Source organism: Osmerus eperlanus, chromosome 12 (genome assembly GCF_963692335.1).
Source record: "Osmerus eperlanus chromosome 12, fOsmEpe2.1, whole genome shotgun sequence".
Classification (NCBI taxonomy): domain Eukaryota; kingdom Metazoa; phylum Chordata; class Actinopteri; order Osmeriformes; family Osmeridae; genus Osmerus; species Osmerus eperlanus.
The window spans coordinates 17434948-17448510 of NC_085029.1; the positions used below are offsets into that span (position 1 = coordinate 17434948).

The 13563-nt window shown below is 48.3% G+C and overlaps 2 protein-coding genes across 6 annotated transcripts; both read left to right on the forward strand.

Annotated features, from left to right (window-relative positions):
- The first annotated feature begins 763 nt into the window (after positions 1-763).
- zgc:56095 (Ferritin, lower subunit-like) lies at positions 764-4904 on the forward strand. Of its 5 annotated transcripts, none has more exons than XR_009931757.1 (6): positions 764-895; positions 1739-1842; positions 2094-2240; positions 2560-2685; positions 3859-4099; positions 4492-4904. XR_009931757.1 is itself a non-coding variant. In XM_062474272.1 (5 exons), the coding sequence occupies exons 2-5, from the start codon at positions 1741-1743 to the stop codon at positions 4006-4008; spliced, it is 525 nt and encodes a 174-aa protein (XP_062330256.1). In that variant the 5' UTR covers positions 764-895; positions 1739-1740; the 3' UTR covers positions 4009-4203. The 5 variants fall into 5 exon arrangements, 2 of the variants coding, with proteins under 2 accessions (XP_062330256.1, XP_062330257.1); XR_009931759.1 differs by having other exon boundaries at positions 3859-4096; positions 4494-4904; XR_009931758.1 differs by lacking the exon at positions 4492-4904 and adding an exon at positions 4131-4194.
- Positions 4905-9023: 4119 nt separating this feature from the next.
- Positions 9024-13281, forward strand: syt5b (synaptotagmin Vb). The gene is made up of 9 exons (XM_062474244.1): positions 9024-9230; positions 9724-9902; positions 10000-10098; positions 10650-10817; positions 11405-11572; positions 11664-11781; positions 11945-12078; positions 12413-13108; positions 13177-13281. Exons 1-8 carry the CDS (start codon positions 9041-9043, stop codon positions 12620-12622), a joined length of 1266 nt encoding a protein of 421 aa, XP_062330228.1. The 5' UTR covers positions 9024-9040; the 3' UTR covers positions 12623-13108; positions 13177-13281.
- Positions 13282-13563: the final 282 nt, after the last annotated feature.

Genomic DNA, 13563 nt, shown 5'->3' on the forward strand with positions numbered 1-13563 from the left:
GTTTTCCATTCTGAGGCAAACCTCAAATTAGCAGCAAAGAGAATTTTGACTTTAAGCAACAACAAAAGAAGACAGGAAATGTGTTTGACACAAATAGCTTCCCAGAATCATTTATCATGAAATCCGTCAAACATTAACAGAATATGTCATGATATAACATTTACATTAATATATTGCTTCAATCAGTCCTAACCAGGAGACTTTGCCCAACAATAAACTGTCATGGAAGATCTAACTGTACAAAACAGACCCATCAACACCATGTCTGAATGATAATATAAAAGGGAACTTATAAGACATTTGCACTATGTTGCCCATTCATGCTGCTCATTCATATTCTTATTTTTATATATATATATATTATATTTTAAATTGTTTATTTTTGTATTGTTTAGTTCTTAGAATTAGTTAAACTATTGTACTTTTATTTAATTTAAGATCCGTATATGTTTATTGCTTGCACCTTCCTGCCACAGTAAATTCCGTGTTTGTGTAACAAACATGGCCGAATTCTGATTCTTATTCTGAAAGTATATGAATAGCCCTGTTCTCTGTAAAAGTGCATCTATATCTATGACTCGCTGAGAAACCTCTTCCATGTGTAATGATCCTTCACATGTCACAGATTACTAAATGAGGAGTTTAGAAACAATTGTGAGGAGCGGTTTTTGGCCCGTTTGACGTAATACTCAATACTTTCAGAGTATTTCTGTCCTCCATTCGATAAGCGGCGCTAGAGTGTTACTTCACTGGAACTGAGGACTCAGGGGCGTGTCTTCGAGATATCTCATGGTCAACAAGAAAACATTGGAATAACAAAGCGACACGTTGGTTAGCGAATTATCTGAACAAAAGTTGCACGGTCCAACAAATTTGCAAGGAAGCGCAGTGTAAAGTAAGTTATTTTCAATGCAACAGATCGCCTCGCTAATAAGATTTACGCTTCTATTTTGCGTCTGCAAGTTGACTTCTAGCACAATAGGGAATACGACGTTTGGGCAGTATGTGCTTTAGGAAGGCGCAGTAACAGCGTTCCAAACCTAAAACAAAATGTATTACACTCTGCATAAAGCCGTTTTAAGTGCACGGTATTGATTTGACTAAACCTACTCAACCATTCCCGACAGAGAAATGGAAGGCCAGCGACTCGACCACTCGGTGCCACCTGCCCAGTCAGCAATTCAAATACTGAGGTTTCGTGTGCAGATTGAAATTAACGTAAAAGCCCTGTATTCCCAGCAGCTTTTAAAATATATTTTAGTTTAACCACATTTGGGCAAAAGATGTACCTTTTCAGTGCTTGACATTGTAACCTTCCTTGTGATATACTGTGTAGATATGCCTGACGTTGCGTTGCGGTGAGGCAAGGGTAGACATTGCCCCATAAAACCTGTCGGTGACACAATTAAACGGTGCGACGTCCCTTAAACTCACATGATGGCAGCGTATAAAGGGAGGTTCTCCGAGTAGGGAGCCAACATACATTAGCGGCGAACACAGCAGGCTATACATAGGGCCTACAGAAAGAAGAGAACGGTTTCCCAAATCGCAGAAACAGGTAATGGAAAGTTCAGCGACTTTTTTCACTCAACGCAAAGTTCTAAATTACACTTTGCTCTGTGTATTTGGTCATTTGGCAGGTAGAAAGGGCTTGTCGTTTATGCTCAGTCTGATTAACATCTAAAATTGTTCTCATTCGGCAGACTCATTTATTAAAAACTTAACATTTCTGTTTTAGAGATGCAGTCGCTGGTGAAACACAACTTCCACCCGGAATGTGAGGCGGACATCAACAAATTGATCAACACCAAGCTGGGCGCATCCTACACGTACCTGGCCCTGGTAGGACCTAGCCTCACTACTTTGCCTTTTAAATGGTTCTGTCCTAGAATAACAACCTTTTCGCTGTATGTAATATAGCCTACCCTAACCAACAAGACCCCTTATGTTACATTCCAGAACGACGTCTAACCTTTTATATCTGGCCCTAGTTGCGGGTAGTTTTAACGAATGAATCTAAATAATTTCATGAAACACATAAGTCCATTCACGTCGTCATATGTTGTTGGTTCTTTGTGCCGTTTCCCTCTCAGGGGATGTACTTTGACAGGGATGATGTGGCCTTGCCCAGCTTCTCCAGCTTCTTCCTGGAGCGCTCTGGGAAGGAGAGGGAGCATGCAGAGACCCTGCTGGAGTACCAGAACACGAGGGGGGGAAACGTTCTGCTTCAGACCGTAGCAGTAAGTCCATAACCTCAGGGCTTATCTTTCTGTCAACACAACTGTCTCTCTTCCAGTGTTTTAAGTAGGTGGCAAGTCCTTCAAACTTCCTTTAAAAAGCACAAATTTTGTATTTTTTGTTAAAATCCCCAAACCCTTGGCTGTGTTTGTGTGCTGATCTGGAGTCCAAAGTAGTTTAACCGTCAAAGCATTTTTATGTTGTTGTTTTTGAGGTTCCGCAATTTAAGTTCCACAACTGTAAAAAAAGAAACCTTTCTTTTACCATATCTTTTTGTCTTCCTCCCGCCCCCCCTCTCCCTCTCCCCCATCTCGTTATCAGAAGCCCAGCAGAGAGGACTGGAAGGGAGGTCTTGATGCGATCTCCTTCTCTCTGGACTTCCAGAAGTCCCTGAACTCCTCCATCCTGGAGGTGCACCGCCGGGCCGGTTCACACACCGACCCTCATGTACGTCACAGCCCTCAGCTTGCTCTTCATCACACTGGGTGGGATCCAGCCATAATCCTAGTTTACCTTCCTGTAATCATTACAACAGTTATTATTGTACCAGGTGACTGTTCTGATGTTAAAGCCAGGTTATTTTTGTTTACATGCATGTAATTTAGCTTGTTTAGCTAGAGCTCTCTGCGATCCCTGTGTGTCGTGTTGTTTGAAGCTTAGACTACCACAAAGTCCAGCTTCTCTCACACACATTGACAAAGTGTGTTTTGTGAAGGAAGCATGTAGACGGCCTGTGACCTAACACTTTGGAGGTCTGTGATGTGTTGAGTGAAATGCTGCTGTGAGACCTGGCACTCACAGCTCACCTCTCTCCTCACCCCACACCTCCTCCCTCACCTCTCTCCTCACCCCACACCTCCCCCCTCACCTCTCTCCTCACCCCACACCTCCTCCCTCACCTCTCCTCACCCCACACCTCCTCCCTCACCTCTCCTCACCCCACACCTCCTCCCTCACCTCTCTCCTCACCCCACACCTCCTCCCTCACCTCTCTCCTCTCCTCACCCCACACCTCCTCCCTCACCTCTCTCCTCTCCTCACCCCACACCTCCTCCCTTACCTCTCTCCTCTCCTCACCCCACACCTCTCTCCTCACCTCTCTCCTCACCCCACACCTCTCTCCTCACCTCACCCCACACCTCTCTCCTCACCTCACCCCACACCTCTCTCCTCACCTCACCCCACACCTCTCTCCTCACCTCCCCCCTCACCCCACACCTCCTCCCTCACCTCTCCTCACCCCACACCTCCTCCCTCACCTCCTCCCTCACCCCACACCTCCTCCCTCACCTCTCTCCTCTCCTCACCCCACACCTCCTCCCTTACCTCTCTCCTCTCCTCACCCCACACCTCCTCCCTCACCTCTCTCCTCACCCCACACCTCTCTCCTCACCTCACCCCACACCTCTCTCCTCACCTCTCTCCTCACCCCACACCTCCCTCTCCTCACCTCTCTCCTCACCCCACACCTCCCTCTCCTCTCCTCACCCCACACCTCCTCCCTCTCCTCTCTCCTCACCCCACACCTTCTCCCACACCTCCTCCCTCTCCTCTCCTCACCCCACACCTCCTCCCTCTCCTCTCCTCACCCCACACCTCCTCCCTCACCTCTCTCCTCAGCTGTGTGACTTCCTGGAGCAGCACTTCCTGGACGACAGCCACAAGACCATGAAGCAGCTGGGAGACTACGCCGGCAGCCTGGGCCGACTGGTTTCCTCCCAGACTCATGGAGCCATGGGAGAGTACCTGTTTGACAAGCACACTCTGTGAGGCTCACCTGGCTCAGAGGACCTGGGGAGTTTTTCCAGACAGAATACCCCTCTCCTCTCACCCCTCATCTCCCCTCCTCACCCCACACCTCCTCCCTCACCTCTCTCCTCTCCTCACCCAACACCTCCTCCCTCACCTCTCTCCTCTTCACTCCTCCCTCACCTCTCTCCTCTTCACTCCTCCCTCACCTCTCTCCTCTCCTCACCCCACACCTCCTTCCTCACCTCTCTCCTCTCCTCACCCAACACCTCCTCACTCACCTCTCTCCTCTTCACTCCTCCCTCACCTCTCTCCTCTTCACTCCTCCCTCACCTCTCTCCTCTTCACTCCTCCCTCACCTCTCTCCTCTTCACTCCTCCCTCACCTCTCTCCTCTTCACTCCTCCCTCACCTCTGTCCTCTCCTCACCCAACACCTCCTCCCTCACCTCTCTCCTCTTCACTCCTCCCTCACCTCTCTCCTCTTCACTCCTCCCTCACCCCACACCTCCTCCCTCACCTCTCTCCTCTTCACTCCTCCCTCACCCCTGTGTCCTCTTCACCCCCTCCTCTTGCCACGTTTCCCCCTGTGCTCACATCTCAGCAGTGACACATCCAGGTTAGTCTATTAGCAATAACCACATACCTCATGTATAGTACACTCAACACACAGTACTGAAAATTAAAGCAGAACAATACCTAGATACCTCAACAATATCCTGTTTTACCAGTGGTGCTGAAACATCGGTATGATGTTCCAGTGTTTCTCAAATGAACAAGCATTCCAGCAGTATATGTTACTGTGTACTCTGCATTCCACCTTCAAAACTCTCCTGTGCTGTCAACCTCATGCTCACTATTTTAAATATGAGATTGGTACATTTTGAGGATTTCAGATCAATGTAAACAAAGTTCAATTTAATAAAAAAGAAAGATTATATTGATGGCTTTGTGTGATGTTTACATTTACACCATAGTGTTTCTGCATAACGCTGAAGAGGTACATGTATATTCCTTCAGCAGGCGCTTTAATCCAAAATGGCATAAAAATAGGGCATTTAGAAAGTAGGCTATAAATTTACATTTGCTAGCGACACGGCAAAGTAACCACATCTCAGCTACCAGCCAGGCAAGGTGAACATTTAGGCATTGACGAAGTGTACGTTTAGAAGTTGCGTAGGACCACAAAGCGACCTTTTTAAAGACCATGTAAAGGCAGACTGTGCCGTTACCATAATCTCTTATCTATACGATGTTCTTTATGTACAGACGAGTTAGAACATAGGGACAGAAAAGTGCTGAGTAAGCAGGGCGGGTGCTTATTACCACGATCCTCCCACCGCGTGCGCTGCAGAAGCTGTTTACATCTGGCTTGTTCTTACCAGAGGAAGAACGAGTTGAGACCTGCTAAAACTGCACAGTCATGGGTTCTGTTAAATACAATAGGCTGTTATTGCTAGATGACTAGACAAAATATCAGTTGTTGACAGACATGTTGAAGGGTGAGGTTGGATGTCCGACTCTGTTGGTAGGTTGACTCATAAAAGCGGTAAAGATATCTGCCAACATTAACACTTTGCAAACACTTTTTAGTTGCACTTAGTTAATGTAGTTGTCAAAATATTGTTAATAATGTTGTGCGGCTACTTTCAACGCAAAAAAAAAGAAAAAAATGTAACCTACGTTTTTCAAACGGTGTGCAATTATTTAAGAATGTTTGTAAATCAGATTTTATCTCAGACTGCCCAATATTGAAGAGCCTGTGAACTTAAGAGGGGTCTCAAAGCTAGGAGTGGATCCCAGGCACAACAAAGACTCCACAAGATTACGCCTTAATAACTAAAGCCGTTGGTTTAATATCCAAATGGCTGCATGGTTATGGTTAGGCCACTAGGCGGCCGCTCAGCTCACAGTTTGTCTGCTACTGAGATGTTTACAACGTGACGCAAGAGGATCATCAGTTTGTACTCGTGAACAAATAAATACGTCTAGAGAACCACAAAAGATAACCAGTAACTGAACGAGCTGTAGGCATGGTCATGGTTTTAGTCAAATTTTATATAACGGAACAACCCACATGTGAGATGAGAACGCGGCATGCCTTAAGACGCTGTCTCCGACACAGCAGGATAGGAGCATGCCTTAAGACGCTGTCTCCGACACAGCAGGATAGGAGCATGCCTTAAGACGCTGTCTCCGACACAGCAGGATAGGAACATGCCTTAAGACGCTGTCTGCGACACAGCAGGATAGGAGCATGCCTTAAGACACTGTGTCCGACACTGCAGGACAGGAGCATGCCTTAAGACGCTGTCTCCGACACAGCAGGATAGGTGGATGCTGGATGCTCAAAAGCAGAGGGAGGAGCTGGAAGGAAAATTCTCCATGAGAGCAGCGCATAGATTGATGATTGACAACAGAAGTAGCTACGCCACAGGGATTAGTCAGGGGGAGGGAAGCACTTCAATCTCTGTTCTGCCACATACCCCCCTCCCCCCCTTCCCTCTTTCCCCCAGGTGAAACATTACCGTCCATTTTATCAATCAACAGACAGCATCTTCCTCATTTACACAAGGAGAGGAATACCTAACAGGTCATGTCAGTTGGCTTGAGTTCCGTAGCAAAGTTAGGGAGCCATATTGTGCCAGGGCTGTAAAAGTATGTCCATGCTGAACATAAAGCAACAGATGTGTTGTTGACAAACTCATGGATGGAAGCGGAGGAGGAGGCATGGGGATTAAAAGCGAGCACTGCTTTAGTGATTCGACAGCGATTTATCTAAGGGATGAGTGGAGAAGAGACAGCATCAGTCGCTGGAACACACGAGAGTGAACGATGGCTGTGTGAGGCCTCTCAAGGTGCTGCAGAAACACTGACATTTGGACACAAAAGTTGTTCAAACTTATTTTCCAATAGAGGAGAATTTTACATTATCAGGTAAGTGGCTACATTCCATTGTTCCATGATGTGTCTGAATGAACGTAGTTCCCTTGTTTTTTGTTGTTGTGTGGATTCATCTGTGAAATCCATTCCAAAATGAGAGTAATCAATAATCAGTGGCTGTAAATATGGTTGACGTCGTTTGTGTTGCAGTTGCAAAGAGCGAAAGTGAAGCTTTGTGGTGGGAGTTTAAGTAGAGATGGGCGTTAGATTTTGTACGTAACAAATATTGTTTACGGTACGCAAAAAAGGCAACAGACAGTCATGTAAACGTTTGCGTGTAAAACACGCAAAACTCTTCATGCTGAAAGGTAACCATGGAAACAATGGATCATCACCTGTCACTCAGCCATGCAGGAAGCAACACCCGCTGTACACCTGGATACGATCTAGGTCCTTTAATAATCCTCCCAAAAAGTCCATTTGATGAAACACAAACTGGTGCGAGTGGCTGTTTTAGAACCACACAATCAAAGCCATAGGGGCTAGGAGGCTGGGACAGGGGCTAGGAGGCTGGATCAGGGGCTAGGAGGCTGGGACAGGGGCTTGGAGGCTGGGACAGGGGCTTGGAGGCTGGGACAGGGGCTAGGAGGCTGGGACAGGGGCTTGGAGGCTGGGTCAGGGGCTAGGAGGCTGGGACAGGGGCTTGGAGGCTGGGACAGGGGCTTGGAGGCTGGTTCAGGGGCTTGGAGGCTGGGACAGGGGCTTGGAGGCTGGGTCAGGGGCCAGGAGGCTGGGACAGGGGCTAGGAGGCTGGTTCAGGGACTGGGAGGCTGGTTCAGGGGCTTGGAGGCTGGTTCAGGGGCTTGGAGGCTGGGACAGGGGCTTGGAGGCTGGTTCAGGGACTGGGAGGCTGGGACAGGGGCTTGGAGGCTGGTTCAGGGACTGGGAGGCTGGGACAGGGGCTGGGAGGCTGGTTCAGGGGCTAGGAGGCTGGGACAGGGGCTTGGAGGCTGGTTCAAGGGCTGGGAGGCTGGGACAGGGGCTGGGAGGCTGGTTCAGGGACTGGGAGGCTGGGACAGGGGCTTGGAGGCTGGTTCAGGGGCTTGGAGGCTGGGACAGGGGCTTGGAGGCTGGTTCAGGGGCTAGGAGGCTGGGACAGGGGCTTGGAGGCTGGTTCAGGGGCTTGGAGGCTGGGACAGGGGCTGGGAGGCTGGGACAGGGGCTTGGAGGCTGGGACAGGGGCTGGGAGGCTGGGACAGGGGCTTGGAGGCTGGGACAGGGGCTTGGAGGCTGGGACAGGGGCTTGGAGGCTGGGACAGGGGCTTGGAGGCAGGTTCAGGGGCTAGGAGGCTGGGACAGGGGCTTGGAGGCTGGTTCAAGGGCTGGGAGGCTGGGACAGGGGCTTGGAGGCTGGTTCAGAGGCTTGGAGGCTGGGACAGGGGCTTGGAGGCTGGGACAGGGGCTTGGAGGCTGGTTCAGAGGCTTGGAGGCTGGGTCAGGGGCTAGGAGGCTGGTTCAGGGGCTTGGAGGCTGGTTCAGGGGCTTGGAGGCTGGTTCAGAGGCTTGGAGGCTGGGTCAGGGGCTAGGAGGCTGGTTCAGGGGCTTGGAGGCTGGGACAGGGGCTTGGAGGCTGGGATAGGGGCTTGGCAGGGCTGGGTGGGTGGGTAAATCCCCCCTCCCTTAAGCTTGGCTGGTCTGGGAACGTGGATTAATATTGTAGATAATCCAGTTACATGTTGGGGGATGAGAGTGTGGGCTGGGGGCGGCTCTGATGGGGATGGGTTGTTGTTATGAGATGAGATGGTAACAGAGGGATTAGGGTCAGCCTGGATGAGCATCTGGCTCAGAGATGTTCTGGTACTTGTATGAAGCTCTGGATGTGGAGGTGATGCTCACATGATTTCAATGGGGGGGACAATGATTTACGTTTCTGACTGAAATTTCCAGAAATTCTACTCAACACATCCCAACAATAATTGACGCTAGAACCTATAAGCGACTTGCTTTAATAAATAAGCGACTTGCTCTAATAAGTAATGATATTTCAAAGAAACACTCCATTCCACGTGTGGCGCAGTTAGTGTGTAAGAGGGGCACCTGCTGTGATTATCTAAACGTTCCCCTCTTCGCTCCTCTGCCCCCCTGCGGACCCCCTGCAGACCCCCTGCGGACATGAGAATGGCCAGCGTGTTCCGGGATCGCCGTGCTGTGAAGCATGCAGAACCAGAACCACAAGAACCAGAACCACAAGAACCAGAACCACCAGAAACAGCCCACCACCCCTCTCCAGAACACCACCACCCCGGCCACGACTACGACCACATGAAGGATAAGTTCATGAACGAACTGGGCAGACTGCCTTGTAAGTAGCTCTGGGCAGTTGAGACATACTGGGCAAGGTCTGAGATAGGATAAAGCACTGCAGATGTTTAATAATGTCTCAATGTACAACACTTTATATTTATCTATTTTACAAGGGTGGAGAAGGGTGTATAATGTATTTTATTGTATAGTATTTTTTTGTATACAGTATAGTGTCTTTAATAGGTGTACATTGTGTTATTGTTGTACTGCTTGGAACTGCAACCAAGACTTTCACCCACTTTTTCAATTGTGTATATGTTTGAGTGACAACTAAAGGATTTGATTGGATTGAGGTTTTGTACAAATCTCCCTCAAAGCATTGTGGGTGTTTCAAAATACCAAAATAGACATTTGGAGAGAAAGGGGGGGGGGGGTGAGCTATAGCTCAGCGGTGGAACATTGTCCTGCAAAGCATGAGGTTGCAGGTTCAAATCCCTGTTCTCTGGATGTTGCTTTGGGTCAAATACCTGACTGTTGTCTCCTCTCCCCAGTGCCCATGTGGGCCGTGGGGGCCATCGTGGTGCTGGTGCTGGCTCTGGTGAGCTGCTTCATCTTCTGCTTCTTCAAGAAATGCTTCGGCAAGAAGAAGAAACCGAAGAAGACCCGGGAGAGGAAGGGAGGCCGACGGAGGAGGGGAGACAAGGAGGGAGAAGGAGAGGGGGGGGAGAAGGTAGGACAAGGAATTCAGGACATCGAAAACGTTAATGGACAATCATTTTTTTTTTTTTGTAGCAGACAGAAATGTAAATGTTCCGTGTGGAACGCAGGAGGGTGAGGAGAAGAAGGAAGGAGAAGGAGAGGAGAAGGAGCAGGAGAAGCTGGGGAAACTGGAGTTCTCCCTGGACTACAACTTCACAGACGCCCAGGTAAGTTCCTTTCACAGGACGGTCTTCTCCTCTTTCTCATCGTTCTCTGGTTTAACCCTTGTGCTGCCTTCGGGTCACATGACCCAAAGGTTCATAACGAACCATCGTTGTGTTTACCCAATTTTACCCAATACAAAAACAAATAAAAATAATTTTCTTTTAACCTTCGCAATGTGGGGGGTCTGAGACAGCCCAACGGTTAAAAGAAAATGCTTCACTTTGTTTTTGTATGCGGTAAAGTTGTCGCAATACGACGGTGGGTCACAATGACTGATGGGTCAGAACGACCCGAAGATAACACAAGGGTTAAGACTATCGACAGACGTTACAGAGGAAATCAGACCATTACTAGGTGGTGTGATACCGTTCACTACAATACCATCTACCCTCTCTTTCTACCTCCCTCACTCACCCTTTATTTATTTTCCTCTTCCCCCCCCATCTCCTTTTCTGTCTCCTCCCCCCTCACTCTGTCTCCCCTGTCCCTCTGTCTGTCTCCCTCTCTCTCCCTACCTCCCTCTTTCCTCCCATCTTTCTCCGTCCCTCTACAGCTCATAGTAGGTATCCTCCAGGCCCAGGACCTGGCTGCCATGGACATGGGAGGAACCTCGGACCCCTACGTCAAAGTCTACCTGCTGCCAGACAAGAAGAAGAAGTACGAGACTAAAGTCCAGCGCAAGAACCTGTGTCCAGTTTTCAACGAGACCTTCATCTTCAAGGTGTCGGCTTTCCTCCAGCCATCGTGGCTTCGCTTGCTCCGTGTGTCCTGTTTTGTGTTCCGTTCCCCCCAGTCTTTCTGTCTCAGTAGCAGCTTCTGTTGCTGTGATGTGTCACTTGTGTCCCTTCTGGGTTCAGGGGGCGGAGTCTGGGTTCAGGGGGCGGAGTCTATGTTCAGGGGGCGGAGTCCACCCCATGTCCATCCCACCCTTCCTAGTATCTCTCTCCTTCTCTGATATTCGTCCGTCCAGACAAGGTATCCCTCCCAGAAAAACAAAAAAATTGAAAAAAGTATATTGTCTGCATTTAGAGTTTATGTTGTATACAAGTATATGTATATATCCTTGAGGGTTTCGGTTGGCAGTGCCTGTAAAAAGGGCTAAACAAATACATTTTTATTTGATATATGTTGCATTGCAGTTTTGTTCAACAGACAGACATGTATCTTACGTCAAGGATTGCACCCAAAAACTGATAAGTTATGTATAAAAAAGGCCACTTGTTGGTACTGGCGATATGAGCTCCAGGAGAGCTACTGCCAGCTGGTGATGCAGACCCTGGTGATGCATGTCCTCTCCTCTCTGTCCAGATCCCCTATGCAGAGCTGGGGGGGAAGACCCTGGTGATGCAGGTCTTCGACTTCGACCGTTTCTCCAAGCACGACGTTATCGGGGAGATCAAGATCCCCATGAGCAGTGTGGACCTGGGCCAGCCCATGCAGCAGTGGAGAGACCTGGAAGGAGGCGAGAAAGAGGAGGTCGGGAAAAATGTTCAGTTGTTTTGTTTCGTTGCTAAGTTTGTTACCACACTTCTTATTTCTATACACTTCTTTCTTCTTCGTCCCCCAGCAAGAGGTACTGGGGGACATCTGCATCTCCCTGCGTTATGTTCCCACCGCTGGAAAGCTCACCGTCAACATCATGGAGGCTAAGAACCTGAAGAAGATGGATGTTGGTGGCCTGTCAGGTGGGCTAATCTGTTTCTTAATACTCTGAGTGCGTGGTTGTGTGTGCGTGGTTGTGTGTGTGGTTGTGAGTGTGGTTGTGTGTGTGTGTGTGGTTGTGTGTGTATGGGAGTAGCTATGCTATTTTCCTCAGGCTTCCGGCTTGTTCTACCCCCCCGTCTCCAGATCCCTTCGTGAAGGTGGTGCTGCAGCAGAACGGAAAACGGATCAAGAAGAAAAAGACGACAGTGAAGAAGAACACACTGAACCCGTACTTCAACGAGAGCTTCAGCTTCGAGATCCCCTTCGAGCAGATACAGGTAGAGCCTTTTCACTGAACCGTGACGACAGGTTGCCTTGACTACTGGTCGCCGTGACGACAGGTCGCCGTGACGACAGTTCGCCGTTACGACAGCTCGCCGTGACGACAGGTCACTCAAAACACGCCATATGCACTATTTGTACATTGCTGAGAAATGAATTAAATGTTAACGCAATTATTTAGTTGTTTAATCCATAGCACTGCCTACAGTCCAAGGGGTATTTGAACCTGCAAACTCATGATTTGCAGTTAAATGCTCTAACCACAGAGCTACTTCAGTTTACTCCCTTGAAGTTAAGCGCCTTCCTCTCTCCTCTTTCTTCGTGTATCAGAAAGTGCAGGTGGTCATCACGGTGTTCGACTACGACAAACTGGGGAGCAACGATGCTATCGGCAAGACCTTCATGGGGTACGGAGCCACAGGGGTCGGCCTCCGCCATTGGTCAGACATGTTGGCCAATCCCAGACGCCCCATCGCCCAGTGGCACACGCTCCAGCTGGAGGAGGAAGTGGACGCAGCGCTGAAGGTTCCGCCTCGCTAAAGGTTCCGCCTCGCTGAAGATTACGCCTCGCTGAAACACAAGAACATTTTGCGTTATTATTCATGTACTTTTAAGCCATTTTGGTCAGTTTTTTTCTTCTTCAGTATGTATGTACGGTATATAAATTGAACTTTTTTTGTGTTATAATTTGTCAGGTCATGTATTTGTCCATCTGAGAGCGGGTGATTGTTTGTAAGTCCTCCTGGATTTGCCTGTTTGTGAATTCAGTTTATTGTTTTTTCTTTTCCTTTTTGCATTTTTCATTTGGTTGTGATATTTTTGTTGCATGTACTATATTTAATTAGACATGTAGCATAATCCTTTGATTTTATTTGATCTACATTTGCAATCAGATGAAAGATTTATAGACTATTGTTAGACAGATAAAGTGGGGCAGTGGTGAGCCTGCAGCATCTTGGTCTCCAGTGAACCCATCCTTAATGTGACCCTATTTACATAGTTAGTTCTTTGCATCCTGCTGCACAGGTACGTACCTGCAAAGGGACCTTCTTGCATCCTGCTGCACAGGTACGTTCTTGCATCGTGCTGCACAGGTACGTACCTGCACAGGTACGTTCTTGTATTTGGGTCGCCCGTCCTCTTTTGGTTGACTGCCAGAGGAAAACAGAAAACGAAATTAAAATCAAGCAAAAACACGTTTTTTTTTTTAAATCTACCTTAAAGCAGTTACTTTTACACTGTAAGAAGAAACAGGTTTTAGGGTGAGAGGTTACAGTATGTCTCAAATGGCTGACAGGTTGATGGATTTAACATAAGAGAGAATCTCACCTGTTTCTCCTTCTTCCTTATCTGCAGAGGAAAGCAGGGAAAGAGTGAGTAGAGAAAGACAAATACATAGGCTACATATAATTCACCCCCCTTAATTTATATGACACACGCGCAATGTATATATCCTTACCTTCCTGCTGGTCCCTTGAAAG